Raw genomic sequence first — 13935 nt, forward strand, 5'->3', positions numbered from 1 at the left:
CCAGTGCTTAATAAGCATGCTGCAAGCTCACACGGCTCCAACTTTTCACTGCACATGCATTATGTTATTGCACGCTGGTAAGAAATTAGGAGATGCGGGGAGGGGGAGGGGGAGGGAAGACCCTGTATGTATTTGGTACATACTATAATTTATGGTGGAATTGTAAGCTGGTCTGAGAATTTTTAGAATTTAATTTTGACATAATTGATAAATATTATTTTAAAAACCCTCTTGTTTGCTGTCCAAAATGAATGTTACTGGATATTTTTGACGATACCAGTGTATATATATTGTCAAAAGAATTGGTCTTTTGCCTGATCTTTGCAGCTCAAATAGTAATTGCAACTCGGTGGAAAACAGCCTAAAATCTTACACTTACCACTCACTCCGGAATATGGCTATGATGGAGAAAATTATTCATAATCCCCACTTGATCACTGCAACAAAATGCCTGGTTGAGCTTTTACAGATCTCAACACCACAGAGAGAACTTCTATATCATCTCGAGGTTTATGATATAACCAATTCAGCTTCACGTTATTAAAGGCAGAAGAGCCAAGCAAGTGTCAAGAAGCAACCAAGAGGTTTGGCTCTATAAACCAACGCAGCCACTGCCTTGCATTTGCATGTAGAGCTGCCCTTAAGGATCATGTAGCCCAGCTGGTCTTTTCACCTGAAAGAAGCCGTCTTTAGCCGGTGTGACATGGCAGTTAGAGTGTTGGACTAGGGGACCTGGGAGACCAGGATTCGAATTGCCACTTGGACACGAAGCCCTCGGGCCAGTCACTCCCTCTCGGCCTAGCCTACCTTACAGGGTTGTTGTGAGGATAAAATGAGGAGGATGAGACTTATGTATGCCACCTTCAGCTCCTTTAGCAGAGGTGGGGCATGCATGTAATTAATCATCATCATCTATAGAACCCCCTCTTTCTCGAGGAGCAAACGAGCCATTTCCCAGCTGGGATGCAACATCTGGAAATGGACTTTCACAGGAGACCAGTCTGAAGATGCTCCATGAGAACATGCAGACCTTTGCTCCCAATGCTGTCTGTGCTCACCCAGACAATCTAAGCCCTCACGTCTGATCCCTCATCCCTCCCACCTGTCTCTTGGACACCAACCGGCCCTGTTCCACCTGGGGACACCATCTCCACATGCTCCTGAACACCTACTGCATAGCAGCCACCCACCCACCCACCCACCCACCAAGAGACAGATGTGCCCCCTCCCCAATCTGCATCCACTTACAGCGAAATGACATCCCGAGGCAGGCTCTTGGGGATGGCTTTGGAGTCCACGCAGAAAGCTGTGTCTCTGGTGCAAGAGCAGCTGGGCGGGCAGGGGGGAGGCCTGGGGGCTTTCCGGCAGGTGGTGGGCAGCCAGAGGCAGGCCAGGCCCAGGAGGAAGAGGAGGAGAAGCTGCCCCAGCCTCTGCAGCTCTGCCATGGCCTTTTCCTGGGGGAGAACCAGCTCTCCAAGGCTGGGGAAGCTCTCCCCAGGGAGAAGCGGCGTTTGCTGCAGCAGCAGCTGAGGAAGATGATGCAGGAGCAAGCCCAGAGAGCTCCGCTCGCCTCCTCCTTCCTCCTCGTCTTCCTCTACAGCTTCTGGTTCCTCTTCTCTGTGTTTGCAGGCTGCTGCTGCTGCTGCTGCTGCTGCTGCTGCTGTTGCAGGCTGCTGGGAGCTATCTCATCCCTGCAGAAAGCTGCGCTCCTCCGCCAGGCGTGAAGGAGGGGGGCGCACAGCACGAAAGCACCAAGTTCTGGAGTGATCACCGGTGGGGAGGGTGGGTGAATGAGAGCACCGCTGACTGGATGCAGCCTCAGCCTGGGGGTTGTCGCGGCGGCAGGGCGGGGGGGGGGGGGTCGGGCGGATCATGGAACAAAAGGTCGGCTGCACGTGGCAACAGAGCGCAGCAGCAGCAGCTGAAAGGAGCTGTCCACCTTCCGCGGCCGGGGAAGACTCCTCAATCCAGGAGAGAGGGAGAAGGGCCTTGGGGAAAGAGGCTGAAGAAAGGTGGCGAGCATCTCGGCACGCCTGACCGTGCAAGCTGTCAAACCGGCACTTGGTTGGGGTGCTTTTCGGGGTGAAGCAGAGTGGGGTTGGAGGTGCGGACCTCAGGATCCTCTGGGGTTGCTGAGAGAGAGCTCAAGAGCTTTGTTTTTGTTGATTGCATTTCATAGAATCAATGCTTTTCCCCCAGAAAAAAAAGTTTAGGGGTACTCTCATTTTCCTACTCATATTGAAATGTTGTTGTTGTTTAGTCGTTTAGTTGTGTCGGACTCTTCGTGACCCCATGGACCAGAGCACGCCAGGCCCTCCTGTCTTGCACTGCCTCCCGCAGTTTGGTCAGACTCATGTTGGTGGCTTCGAGAACACTGTCCAACCACCTCGTCCTCTGTCGTCCCCTTCTCCTTGTGCCCTCAATCTTTCCCAACATCAGGGTCGTTTCCATGGAGTCTTCTCTTCTCATGAGGTGGCCAAAGTATTGGAGCCTCAGTTTCAGGGTCTCTCCTTCCAGTAAGCACTCAGGGCTGATTTCCTTCAGAATGGATAGGTTTGATCTTCTTGCAGTCCATGGGACTCTCAAGAGTCTCCTCCAGCACCATAATTCAAAAGCATCAATTCTTCGGCGATCAGCCTTCTTTATGGTCCAGCTCTCACTTCCATGCATCACTACTAGGAAAACCATAGCTTTAACTCTATGGACCTTCGTTGGCAAGGTGATGTCTCTGCTTCTTAAGATGCTGTCTAGGTTTGTCATTGCTTTTCTCCCAAGAAGCAGTCGTCTTTTAATTTCGTGACTGCTGTCACCATCTGCAGTGATCATGGAACCCAAGAAAGTAAAATCTCCCACTGCCTCCACAAAATGTTTAGGGGTATGCGTACTCCTGCATCCCCCCAGAAAAAAGCAATGCATAGAATCATAGAACTGTAGAGTTGGAATGGACCCCAAGGGTCCTCTAGTCCAACCCCCTGCAATGCAGGAATCTCAACTAAAGCATCTCTGGCTGACAGACAGTCATCCAGCCTCTGCTTAAATGCCACCTTGGAGGAGAATCCACAACCTCTAAAGGGAGTCTATTTCACTGTTAAACAGCTCTTTCTGTCAAAGTTCTTCTTGATGTTTATATTTATATCTCCCCTTTTTTCTCCAAGAACTCAAGTGGGTGTGCACGATCCTCCCGTCTTCCTCGTTTAATCCCCACAACAACCATGTCAAGTAGGTTAGGCTGAGAGGCAGTGCCTGACCCCCAAGGTCACCCAATGATCTTCATTGCCAGCTGGGGAGATTTGATCTCTGTTTCCCACATCCTAGTCCAACGTTCTAACCACTATGCCACACTGCCTATAGTTGAGCAGTGGGATTTTTGGTTCCATTGCAAGGAGGGGAGCCTGAGTTACAGCTCTTTGAATTGTGGTTTAGTGCAACCCTGCCAATCATTGATTCTGGATTTGAACTCAAGACAGAAGGCAGTTGCCTGAGTGCTGCTGAGCCACTTTTTCAAAAAATGAGATATTTGGTCTTTCTGGATAGCTCAAATAGAATGCACTCATTGAGCAAGAACTGCATATTCACATAACTTGTTTTCTCACTCTTTGACACTTGATGCCCTGTTTATTCTCTACTTCAGTACACAAAATTCTTGCTATAGAAATCAGCATGTGTTATCATTTCATGATGGGTCACAGGTAGGTTTTTCTATAAAAACAAATTTACTTGTGGGTCAGTAGAACTTACTTCCAAGCTGACATGCATACGATTTCACTTCTACTAAAACTATGTCTAAGAATAAGTTTCTGAGCACAATTCAAAGTGTTGGTGCTGACCTTTAAAGCCCTAAATGGCCTCGGTCCAGTATACCTGAAGGAGCGTCTACACCCCCATTGTTCTGCCTGGACACTGAGGTCCAGAGCCTTCTGGCAGTTCCCTCGCTGCGAGAAGCCAAGTTACAGGGAACCAGACAGGGGGCCTTCCTGGTAGTGGTACCCACCCTGTGGAATGCCCTCCCATCAGATGTCAAGAGATAAATAACTACCTGACATTTAGAAGACATCTGAAGGCAGCCCTGTTCAGGGAAGTTTTAAATGTGTACCGGTATTTTAAATTTTGGTTGGAAGCTGCCCAGAGTGGCTGGGGAAACCCAGCCAGATGGGTGGGCTACAAATATATTATTATTATTATTATTATTATTATTATACCACACTATACACAGGGGGCCTCAGGGTGGTTCACAGACATTGGATATTAATGTTTAGTATATTTACAATGCAATCCTATGCAGGCTAAGTTGCAAGTGCCACATAACACCTGTAATAACACAATCTTTTAGTGTGGCCACTATCAGGCAGACACCTTCACTGCACTCTTTTTGGCACCTGCTAAAAACATTTTTGTTTACACAAGCCTGCCCAGTTATTAAGAAGGTTGATGCGAATTTAAATCTGTTTTTAGTCTATTGCTATTTTAACTGTTCAAAAGTCTTAAATTATTGCTGCCAATTCTTCTTATTGATGATTTTTAAATCTTTTTCTTCTTCTAATTCAGACATAGGGAAACTCAGCCCTCCAGAAGTTCTGGGACTACAACTCCCATCATCCCTGACCACTGGTCCTCTTAGCTAGGTATGATGGGAGTTGTAGTCCCAAAACATCTGGAGGGCCTGGTTTGCCTATGCCTGTTCTAATTGATAATGTTTTATCTTTTCTGTAAACTGCTTTGAGGGTGTATAAATGTTACGACATAAAAAGATATGCAAATTTGTTGCCTGTTCTGTCCTCTCTTTTGGTGATGGCATTTTTACTATTATCATCGAATGACAAATAATAATAATATTAACAACAACTTTCAAAGCATCCTTGTAGCACACATTAAAAATTATGAGAGATTCTCGAGGGATCGGGCTATGTACAAGAAGAGTTGCCTATTAAAAGCCACATTTTATTTAAAAAAATATATTAACAACAACAACAACAACAACAACAACCTTGGCAGGCATCAACACCACAAGGGATATTTATCCGCTCTGCATCTCTCTGAACTGCCCCCCTCCCTCCCCATTGGCAACCCTGATCACTTTCATCCTCATCACTTGCCTCAGCACTTTCATCCCACCCTCCACCCTGCCTGTCATTAAAGTTGCTGTCAGCTCCTTGATGGCACATGAGCTGAGCTGCCCGTGTGCAGCTGGAGGTTCACAAACATCTCTCGTTCCAGGCACAGCTCTGTCCCAGACAACAAAGGGCAAAGTGTGAGAGCAGAAGATGGCCTGATGTTTGTGAGGCCTTCTGAGCAGCTGGGAGCAGGGTCGAGACATCCACGGGTCTCCCCCCCACCCCACCCTGGGGGTGGGCAAGGCCCACACAGAAGAAGAAAAGTGACTGCCTGGAGCATCCTCTTTGGCAGAGAGGCTCAGCACGCATCAGGTCTCAAGTTGGATGGGGCATGGAGTCTGGACATCAGTCTGTCCAGACCAGACAATAGTTTCGCAGTCATCCCCACTGCATGTACAGGCCCTTTGGCCAGAGAGTCTTGCAAGTAGCAAAATCATTCGTGTGGTATATATGTAACAGAGGAGGGGGGCTTTGATGAGTATGTGGGGACGGGGAGGCCTACTATGATCTTCCTACCCAGCAGATGAGAGGAGAGGTGCTCATCCTGCAAACAGGAGTGTCCCCCCCCCAAAAAAAGCTTAGGACATCATATATCAGCTTCTCCTATTTTATCTACAAAGACCCCTGTGGGGTAGGTTAGGCTGAAAGTATTAGTGATACCCAATGATTCTGCTTCATGGCTGAGGGTGGAGGCAGACTTTGCACTGGACCGAGAGTCCGCTTCAGAGCTGAGCCACAGTGAGTCATGTGGAGATGTCACCATCCTTGCTCTAAGACAGCACAGCTAAGCAGGGGCGAAGCATTCCTACGAAGACAGGTGGAAGGAACTGGGTTCATTTCTCCCAGAGAAGAGACCGTTAAAAACACATGCAGCACTGCTTCTTCCAATACAGTCATACTCCGGATCCCAAACGCCTTGGTACTTGGACATTTTGGCTCCCGAAAGCTGCAAACCCGGAAGTGAGTATTCTAGTTTGTTAATGTTCATTGGAACCCGAATGCCCGATGGGGCTTCTGATTGGCTGCGGGAGCGTCCTGCAGCCAAGCCGAAGCTGCGCTTTGGTTTCTGAATGTTTTGGAAGTCGAATGGACTTCTGGAACGGATTCTGTTCAACTTCCAAGGTACATGCATTGTTAAGGCATCAACAACATTAGAGGAGCCTGCTAGATCAAACCAATGGCCCATGAAGTCCAGCGCCCTGTTCTCACAGTGGCCACCCAGATGCCCCAATGGGAAGCCCAGAAGCAGGATTCAAGCACAAGATCCCTCTCCCCTCCTGTGGTTTCCAGTGACTGGCATTCAGAAGCATCGCAGCCTCCAACTGTGGAGGCATAGCACAGCCATCCTGGCTAGCAGCCATCGATAGCCCTCTCCTCCATGAATTTGCTTAATCCTCTTTTAAAGCAATATTGGTTGGTGGGTATCACTGCCTCCTGTGGGGCAAGTTCCACGGTTGAACTACTACATGCTGCATGGATGACTTTCTTATATCTGTCCTGAATAGAGCTGGGTCCCTTCCAACTCTATGATTATAAGAAGACTGAAAAGTTGCAAATGCACCACAACAATGACTTGGAACAGAAGGTAAGGGCAGGAGATGGACGGACAAATGATGTCATAGCACAGGGCACCACTGAAATTTGAAAGCCCCAAGTCCTCCACTGGGAGTCGCTGCCCCCACTCGATCATTTTGGTTGCCCTTTTCTGAACCTTTCCCAGCTCTACAATGCCCTCCCTGAGGTGAGGGGGCCAGAACGGTACACAGTATTGCCAAATTCAGCCGCGCCATCAAAGAAAGAAGGAAGTTCCCGCGTTCTTGCTTTGAAAGTCCCGAGAACCTTCTGAAACAACTGATGGAGAGGCAAAGAGGGTCCTTTAATGAGCCACACTTGGACCCTCCTGGCGTCAGAACAAGCTGACTTTCTGAAGGACAAGAGGCTGCTAAGAGGCCTCTGTGCCTGTGGACAAATCTCCAGAGAGGGTCTCTTGACTGACAAGTGATGCCAAGGGCCACTTAGGTGTACTTTGTTTCTTTTGAAAGAACTTGGTGAGAACAAGTGCCTCCTAGCTGGTAGAGGACGCACAGCAAGTCACCTTCAGTGCTTTGGTGCCAGGAACCCTATATAAATGGAGCCGTCCTCTCTCGTGCCTGGAAACAACCAGGATCAACGGGGACAGCTGAAAGCTAGCCAGGAGACTCATCGCATGAGATGGAGAACAACAGCAAAAGTAGCAAGGATGCCCTGATGATGGAGGCACCCCCGGTGAGTCTTTCTCCACCTGGGACTGAGTTCCTGCTCCTGCAGGTATGGTGTGGAGCCCAGCCTGGGCAAGGAGGGCTGAGCTGGAGAGAGAGGGATGCCCAGGGATGGCCCACAGCATTTGGAACTGGGGGAATTATAGCGGCACACACTGCCATCTCCCCTTCACTTGTTTGGGGCAAGGTGGTCCCCTGGGATGTTCTCCTCCCTGCTCTCCACTCCAAGGGGCTTGTGCTGGAGAACTTCCCACTGGACTCTGTCCTATAGATTCTGCTTTGCAGGGGGCTGGATTCAAAGGCCCTTGGGGTCCTTTCCCAGCTCTACAGTTATGGTATATGATTCAATAGGCCAGACTGAGCTGCCTGCCTCCCACGCTGCTGCTGCCATTCATGGTGCCCAAAATCTGCCTCACGAGACGGCAGGCCTAACACTAAAACCACCCACACACTGGATTATGAATGAATGGATGGATAGATGAATAGGAGTTGTGGTTGCATCAGATGGCTTTGTCCTTCAGTGTGCTTCCCTCTAACTATATAGTATATACATTTTGGTTCCTATTTCCTCAGTGCCTCAGCTCTTACTAAGGTGGCAAACCTGGGTCTGCGTGCCCCACTTTAAGTTGCATGGGGCGGGGTGTCACATGAAGGAACCTTCCTCTATACAGGGACTCCTGCACATAGAAAGCTAGCCTGCAAGGGTCAAAGTCTATCCTTTTCTCTAACAGGCTGGGTTTTTTATGCACAGGGATTTTGTTTGCTGTATGGAGGAATACTCCGTCCTATGAGCCCCTACCGGTAATCTGAAGCGGTGCAGTCCAGAGACAGTGCAGAGTTAATCTATGGAACTCCCTCCCACAGGAGGCAAGGATGGCCACCAACTTGGATGGCTTTGAAAGAGGTTGAGACAAATTCATGGGGGAGGAGAAGGCTGTCGATGGCTACTAGGCAGTCAGAGGAGGCAATGCTTCTGCATACCAGTAGCTGGAAACTACAGGGAGGGAGAGTGCAGGAATCCTGCTTGCTGCTTTCCCACGGGCATCTGGTTGGCCACTGTGAGAAGAGTTTGCTGGACTAGATGGGCCATTGGCCTGATCCAGTCGGCTCTTTTTATGTGCTGACGTTTACTCCTTCCATGAGAACTTGTATATGTGCCTCTGTCCAGTCATTCTGTCTGGGTCAAAATGCACCACAATGAGCATCTTTTCTGGTTCTGCAGGATTACATGGCCTCCCCCCGGCTCCCCGGACTGCCTTGCAAGAAGCTCTTGATCGTGGTTGTGGTGGTGGTGGTGATCGTTTTGGTTGTTCTGGCTTTTGGGCTGATGGGTCTGAGTATCACGGAGAAGCACACGGAGACTGTAAGTACAACATGATGAATCACAGAATTCTGGAGTTGGGTGGGACTTCACGGGGTCATCTAGTCCAACCCCCTGCAATGCAGGGATCACAGCTAAAGCATCCAAGACAGATGGCCATCCAACTTCTGCTTTAAAACGTCAAGCGAATGAGGGTCCACCACCTCCCAAAGTCTGCTGTGGGTTACCTCAAGAAGTGCCACAGCTAGTAATTCCTCAAATGCCTGTTGGGGCTAAAGGTGGGTCCTTCACCTGCAAAGATTGAAGAGAACTGGGATAAAAACCTGTGCACTTAACCTTGTTGAGCACTGAGGTTTCCCTAAGCCTGGGCTGTCCAAACTTTTTTCAAAGAGGGCCAGAGTTGATGAAGTGAAGGGCCGATCAAAGTGTTGGCCTTTTTTTAGTATTGAAGTTGAGCTTTTTAAATTATTTTGGCTTTTCTTAGGATTGAAGTTGTTGAGGTTTCTTTAGGATTTTACCCCAGGAAATAAACACAAGGGGCAGATTAAACTGACCGGCAGGCCAGATTAGGACCCCAAAACGGACTTTGGACATGCCTGCCCTAAGCAGAAGCAAATTCCAAGTGGGAAGACTCTGCTAAACAACGGGCTAACCTTTAGCGCTCCAGATCTTGCTGGACTCCCATTTCCACCACCCTTGGCTATTTGTTCCCAGTCCTGCTGGGTGAGCAGTCCCACCATACCTGGAGGGTCAAAGGTTCCCACTCCTCTGTCTTCTTCCCAAAATGATGGTAGTTGTTTGTTTTCATAGTACTGGCAACTCTCGAGGCCCGTATACATGTCCGCTTGCATTGTGCCTGGAAAGCTTGGGTCTGAGTGGTTTCCACTTGACCCACACTATCTAGGTATGGGTCCAAACTGTCCTCCCCTTGCTCCATTCCTTTCCCAGGGAAAACCCATACTTTAGCTCTAAATTGGTGCAAACGTCAATCCGGGAAAAACCTGAATTGTTGCTTGCTCCGACTGAGTGCTAAGAAGCAGTTCTTGGGACAGCGCATAAAGCCAAAACTGGGTAGGATTGCCCAGTCCCTTTTCCACCTCCTTTATTCATTCATTCATTTATATTTATATCATATTCATTTATACTGTATTTGCAAAGCGTGTAAAGCTAAATGCACCCAAGTTAAATGCTCCAGTTCATACGTCTCGTTCCCTTTACTCTTTGTCACTCAACATGGTCTCCTTTTCAACGTCTAGGTCCTACAAATGACCATCCAAGGCCTGGATGGGGAGGGCTCCCCACAGCATCTTTCCATGAGCAGGAAGGAGAGACTGGCCACCTTCCATGTCAGCAGGGTCAATTCTTCGGCCACCGTGGTGTATGACTACAGCAACGTAAGATTTGCTGAAGCTGGTTCCTAGTTTCCAAAGGAGTCATGCAGCTTTGCCCAAGGCCTGCTTGTCCACCTGGCAGGTTCCTTTTAGAACTCATAACATCCATCCTGACAAGGGAGCAAGTCAGAGGCGAGTCCCAGTGGGGCTGGCTGGATCCGTTGGTTTTCTTAGGCACAAAGGACAGCAAATATTGTGTCAGCTTAAAACTAACTCGAGACTATGAAAGTTTATGTCCTGGACTTTCCCCTGCTTAACTGTGGGGATTTTCATCCTTGAAAAGTCCAAATCAGGGGAAAAACAACAACCTGCATTTAAAGTGGGAAAGGTCTGGGACAACACTGGGATGGGCTAGGAATTTTCTTCTGATTTGGAAGCATCAGGACAGAGAAAAGAAAGCACTGCTCCACACAGCACATAGTTAAACTGCGGAACTCACTGCCACAAGAGGCAGTGAGGGCCACCAAGTTGGATGGGCTTTTAAAAGAGGATTAGACAAATTCACGGAGGAGAGGTGGCTACTAGTCTTGGTGACTCTGTGCTGCATCCTTCTGAATAGCAGCTGCTTGGAGGGGAGAGTGTTCTTGTGTTCAAATCCTGCTTCTGGGTTTCCCATTATGGACATCCGGTCGGCCGCCATGAGAACAGGGTGCTGGACTACATGGGTCGTTGGCCTGGTCCAGCAGCCTCTTCTGATGTTTTTATATCTTTTTATTTATTTGGTGTGGGAAGGGATAATAAAATGTGTTGTCAAAAGGGCCCATTCTGCTCTGAAAACCAAAACCCTTGGCATTTGACTCAGCCGTAGTCTTTGCTTACCTAGTGTGTGTGAACAGGAGATGCAAGAGAGAGGAAGGCACAGGGAGAGAAGCTTTGGGGGGGGGCATGGGGTCTGGGAAATGAGGTAGAGCCCTGAGAAGGTGAGGTTGCCCTTGCACATATACCTTGCTGAGATCCAGAATATGTACAGTATACCCACAATAAAATACCTCCTGCAATACAGGAACCAGAGCTAAATTGACAGCCTTTGCCTTTGAACAGCTCCTGATTGGCTACAGATCTTGGCCAGGACAGTCCTGCTACATCACCAGAATGAAGAAGGAAAACATCCAGAGCCTGGATGCTGCTGTCAAGGTGTTCCAGAACATTCAGGTTAGAATAATTGCCCTAACTCTACATTCAGAGCTTCCAAGGCATGGAAAGAGCAAATCATGTGGGAAGATTGCTTCTGGGCTGTACCACTTCACACCATGTAGCTGACTGAATGTCCCACCATCCTCCAAAACAACCACAAACCCAGTCCTGGGACACATAACACTCTGGCCTGCAGTAATCCAAGGACATTGTGATTTGCTGTTTGGGGTAGTGGTTTTCTTTTGAGAGTGGCTAGATGGGGATCCCTGTCCTTAAGGCTGACTGCTACTGGTTTGCAGGCTGGACATGAAGGCAGAACGACAACAGACCATTGCTTTCTCATGTCCCATGTCCCTCCCCATCCAGGAAAACTGCTCTTTAGTGCTCAGTCGGAGCAAATGACAATTCCATTTTCCCCTAGGTTGCCATTTGTTCCGATTTATCACAGGTTTTCCCTCGGAAAGGGGTGGGGCAACAGGAAAACCACTTGGACCCGTGCTTTCTAGGCACACAGGACAAGTGGATGTGTGAACAAGTCTCAAGAGCTGAAGGGAATCCATCCACACCCACTTGCTGATTGTAGGAACATCTTTAAAGCTGCTAGAACAGTGGTTCCCAACAGGTAGTCCAGGGACCCCCAGGGGTCCGCGAGCTATGCCAGAAGGGTCCACAAGATGCTATTAGAATAAAAAATATATTAAATATATTTCGTATGATAACAGATTTTTTGTTTTGGCCGCTTCCTGCATGAGCAGAGTCTAGCGCAAAACTAGAATTAGATAGAGGCAGTAGTTCTGCTGTATGCCGTTAGGTGGCGCTTTACAAACACTACTGTTTTGCAAAGAGGCAGCGCGCACATTCTACTAACGCTCACCTCCCCAAGATGCTTTGCGCACGTCGGCTTCATTTGTGCGCTACTGCGCAGGTACCCTGTCTTCTCCATTCCCCTCCCTCCTCCCTGGCGCGCGCTGCCTCTTTGCAAAACAGTAGTGTTTGTGAACAAAGCGTTGTTTTTCACAGAAGCTACAGTTCGCGTAGTTAAAAATGGACCGTTGGTTAAAAAGTGGTTCATCTCATTAAGAACTGAAAATTAAAACTAAGTGTATACTGATGGAGTACTCTGTTGTAACTGTAAAAAACGTATAAATATAAAATATAAAAAGACTCTTAATTTGGCTCTCACTTTTTAATTTTAGGATTAGGAATTAATGGGGGTCCTTGTCACAATAGCGGCTCGATGAGGGGTCCTCGAGAAAATTTTGTTGGGAACCCCTGCGCTAGAAAACTACCATATGCAGAGCCTTTCCCATAGGGATTTGGAGGGACTGTGTGAAGCGGTCAGGCTGTGCCAAAGTTTGCAGGGCAATTTTATATTTCAGAGAAACATACAATTGTAGAGTTGGGTGGGGTTCCCCAGGGTCCAACCACCTGCAATGTAGGAATCTCCATGACAGGTAGCCAAGGGTGTACCATTAAAGAGATCTGTTTTTGCAGCCCAGGCCTCCGGCGTCATCCCTCAAAGAGAACGAGGAGGGAACAGAAGGGCTCCCAGTGCCGCTGGCTGACCGTTCTATCCTGGGTACCACCATCAACATCCTCTGTAGCAGCGTCCCCATCTACTGGGCTTAGAGGATGAGAGAAGTGAAGACCAAAGACCCAACAGAACATGCACACCAGCAACGAAAGTCAAACTTCCTGCAACAGGGATGCTCTGCAAGAGAGATCCCTGAAATGACCCTGTGGGAAACCTCAGCCTTTATGTAGAGATCATAGAATTGCAGAATTTGAAGGGACCCAAAGTTTCATGTAGCCCACGCCCACCCCACAATGCAGGAATCACAACAAATAGATAGATACAGTAGATAGATAGATGATAGATAGATAGATAGATCTGGAAACACCCCTTTGCCAATGTCTTGGCATCAGGGGATAAAGTCCATTCTCGGTCAATTGCCACGACTTTATCAGAACAGAGAGCCACATGCAGCAAACACACGGATTGAAGCATTGCTAGACTAAGCCATTTCATGGGAGTGGGAGCCAATTGTTCAAAGGCAGAGCCCATGCTTTGCATGCAGAAAGTCCCAAGTTCAAGCCCTGGTATATCTCCAAGGTGAAAGGCTTATGCCTGAAATCTTGGAGTTGAGGAATCAGATGGTCGAGAACATGCTGAGCTGAGCTAGCTGGACCCATCTGGTCTCAGGCTACAGGCGGAAGCTGGAGTGCATGTTCTCCTACCTGCACACACACTTCTGGCATGGTATTTCCTAATTATTTTATTTCACAAAATTTGTACTCAGCTTGGTCGTAAAAAAAAAGCAACAACCTCAAAGCGGTTTACCAAAATAAAGATAAAACCAAAAAATTACCAATTAGAAACATTAACAACAATAATTTAAGACCTACAAAAGTAGGGTTGCCATATGTCCGAAATTTCGCCGACATACAGGGAATACCGCTGTCGGAAGCAGTCTCTGGGTGGAAATTGGGGGGGGGGAGTCTGCGAAAATCCGGACATATGACAACCATGTTCGCAGTGTCGTTATTGCCGATTTTCCTTTAAAATTGCTCAAAAACATTCTTTTTATTGTGATTTCACACAAAAAAAGCTCAAGAACTTTGGGCAAAAAAACCCCAAAACAAAACAAACCATCTCAACAACATTCCGGGGGGGGGGCAGGGACTCAACAACTTTTGTGTCCATATTTTCACTTTTTGAA

At 48.1% G+C, this 13935-nt stretch overlaps 2 protein-coding genes across 3 annotated transcripts in view; one reads left to right on the forward strand and one right to left on the reverse strand.

Annotated features, from left to right (window-relative positions):
* Positions 1–1775, reverse strand: part of LGI3 (leucine rich repeat LGI family member 3) — a 28702-nt gene extending 26927 nt beyond the window's left edge. Inside the window, exon 1 of the mRNA XM_035118359.2 lies at positions 1249–1775. Within this exon, the coding sequence (XP_034974250.2) occupies positions 1249–1445 (197 nt within the window). The 5' untranslated portion in view covers positions 1446–1775. The remainder of the gene's footprint in view (positions 1–1248) is intronic.
* Positions 1776–7218: 5443 nt separating this feature from the next.
* Positions 7219–13705, forward strand: SFTPC (surfactant protein C). 2 transcript variants are annotated; one of them, XM_035118367.2, is made up of 5 exons: positions 7219–7376; positions 8592–8732; positions 9947–10084; positions 11123–11233; positions 12710–13705. In XM_035118367.2, exons 1-5 carry the CDS (start codon positions 7323–7325, stop codon positions 12842–12844), a joined length of 579 nt encoding a protein of 192 aa, XP_034974258.2. In that variant the 5' UTR covers positions 7219–7322; the 3' UTR covers positions 12845–13705. The 2 variants fall into 2 exon arrangements, with proteins under 2 accessions (XP_034974258.2, XP_034974257.2); XM_035118366.2 differs by having other exon boundaries at positions 7248–7418.
* The last annotated feature ends 230 nt before the right edge of the window (positions 13706–13935 follow it).

Source organism: Zootoca vivipara, chromosome 6, assembly GCF_963506605.1.
Source record: "Zootoca vivipara chromosome 6, rZooViv1.1, whole genome shotgun sequence".
Classification (NCBI taxonomy): domain Eukaryota; kingdom Metazoa; phylum Chordata; class Lepidosauria; order Squamata; family Lacertidae; genus Zootoca; species Zootoca vivipara.

Bases quoted from the DNA above. Each gene is read 5' to 3' on its own strand.
- SFTPC (XM_035118366.2), top strand. From the start codon at position 7,323: ATGGAGAACAACAGCAAAAGTAGCAAGGATGCCCTGATGATGGAGGCA. The intron at 8,733-9,946 runs GTAAGTACAACA...TTCAACGTCTAG, and splicing joins CGGAGAAGCACACGGAGACT to GTCCTACAAATGACCATCCA. The intron at 11,234-12,709 runs GTTAGAATAATT...CTGTTTTTGCAG, and splicing joins AGGTGTTCCAGAACATTCAG to CCCAGGCCTCCGGCGTCATC.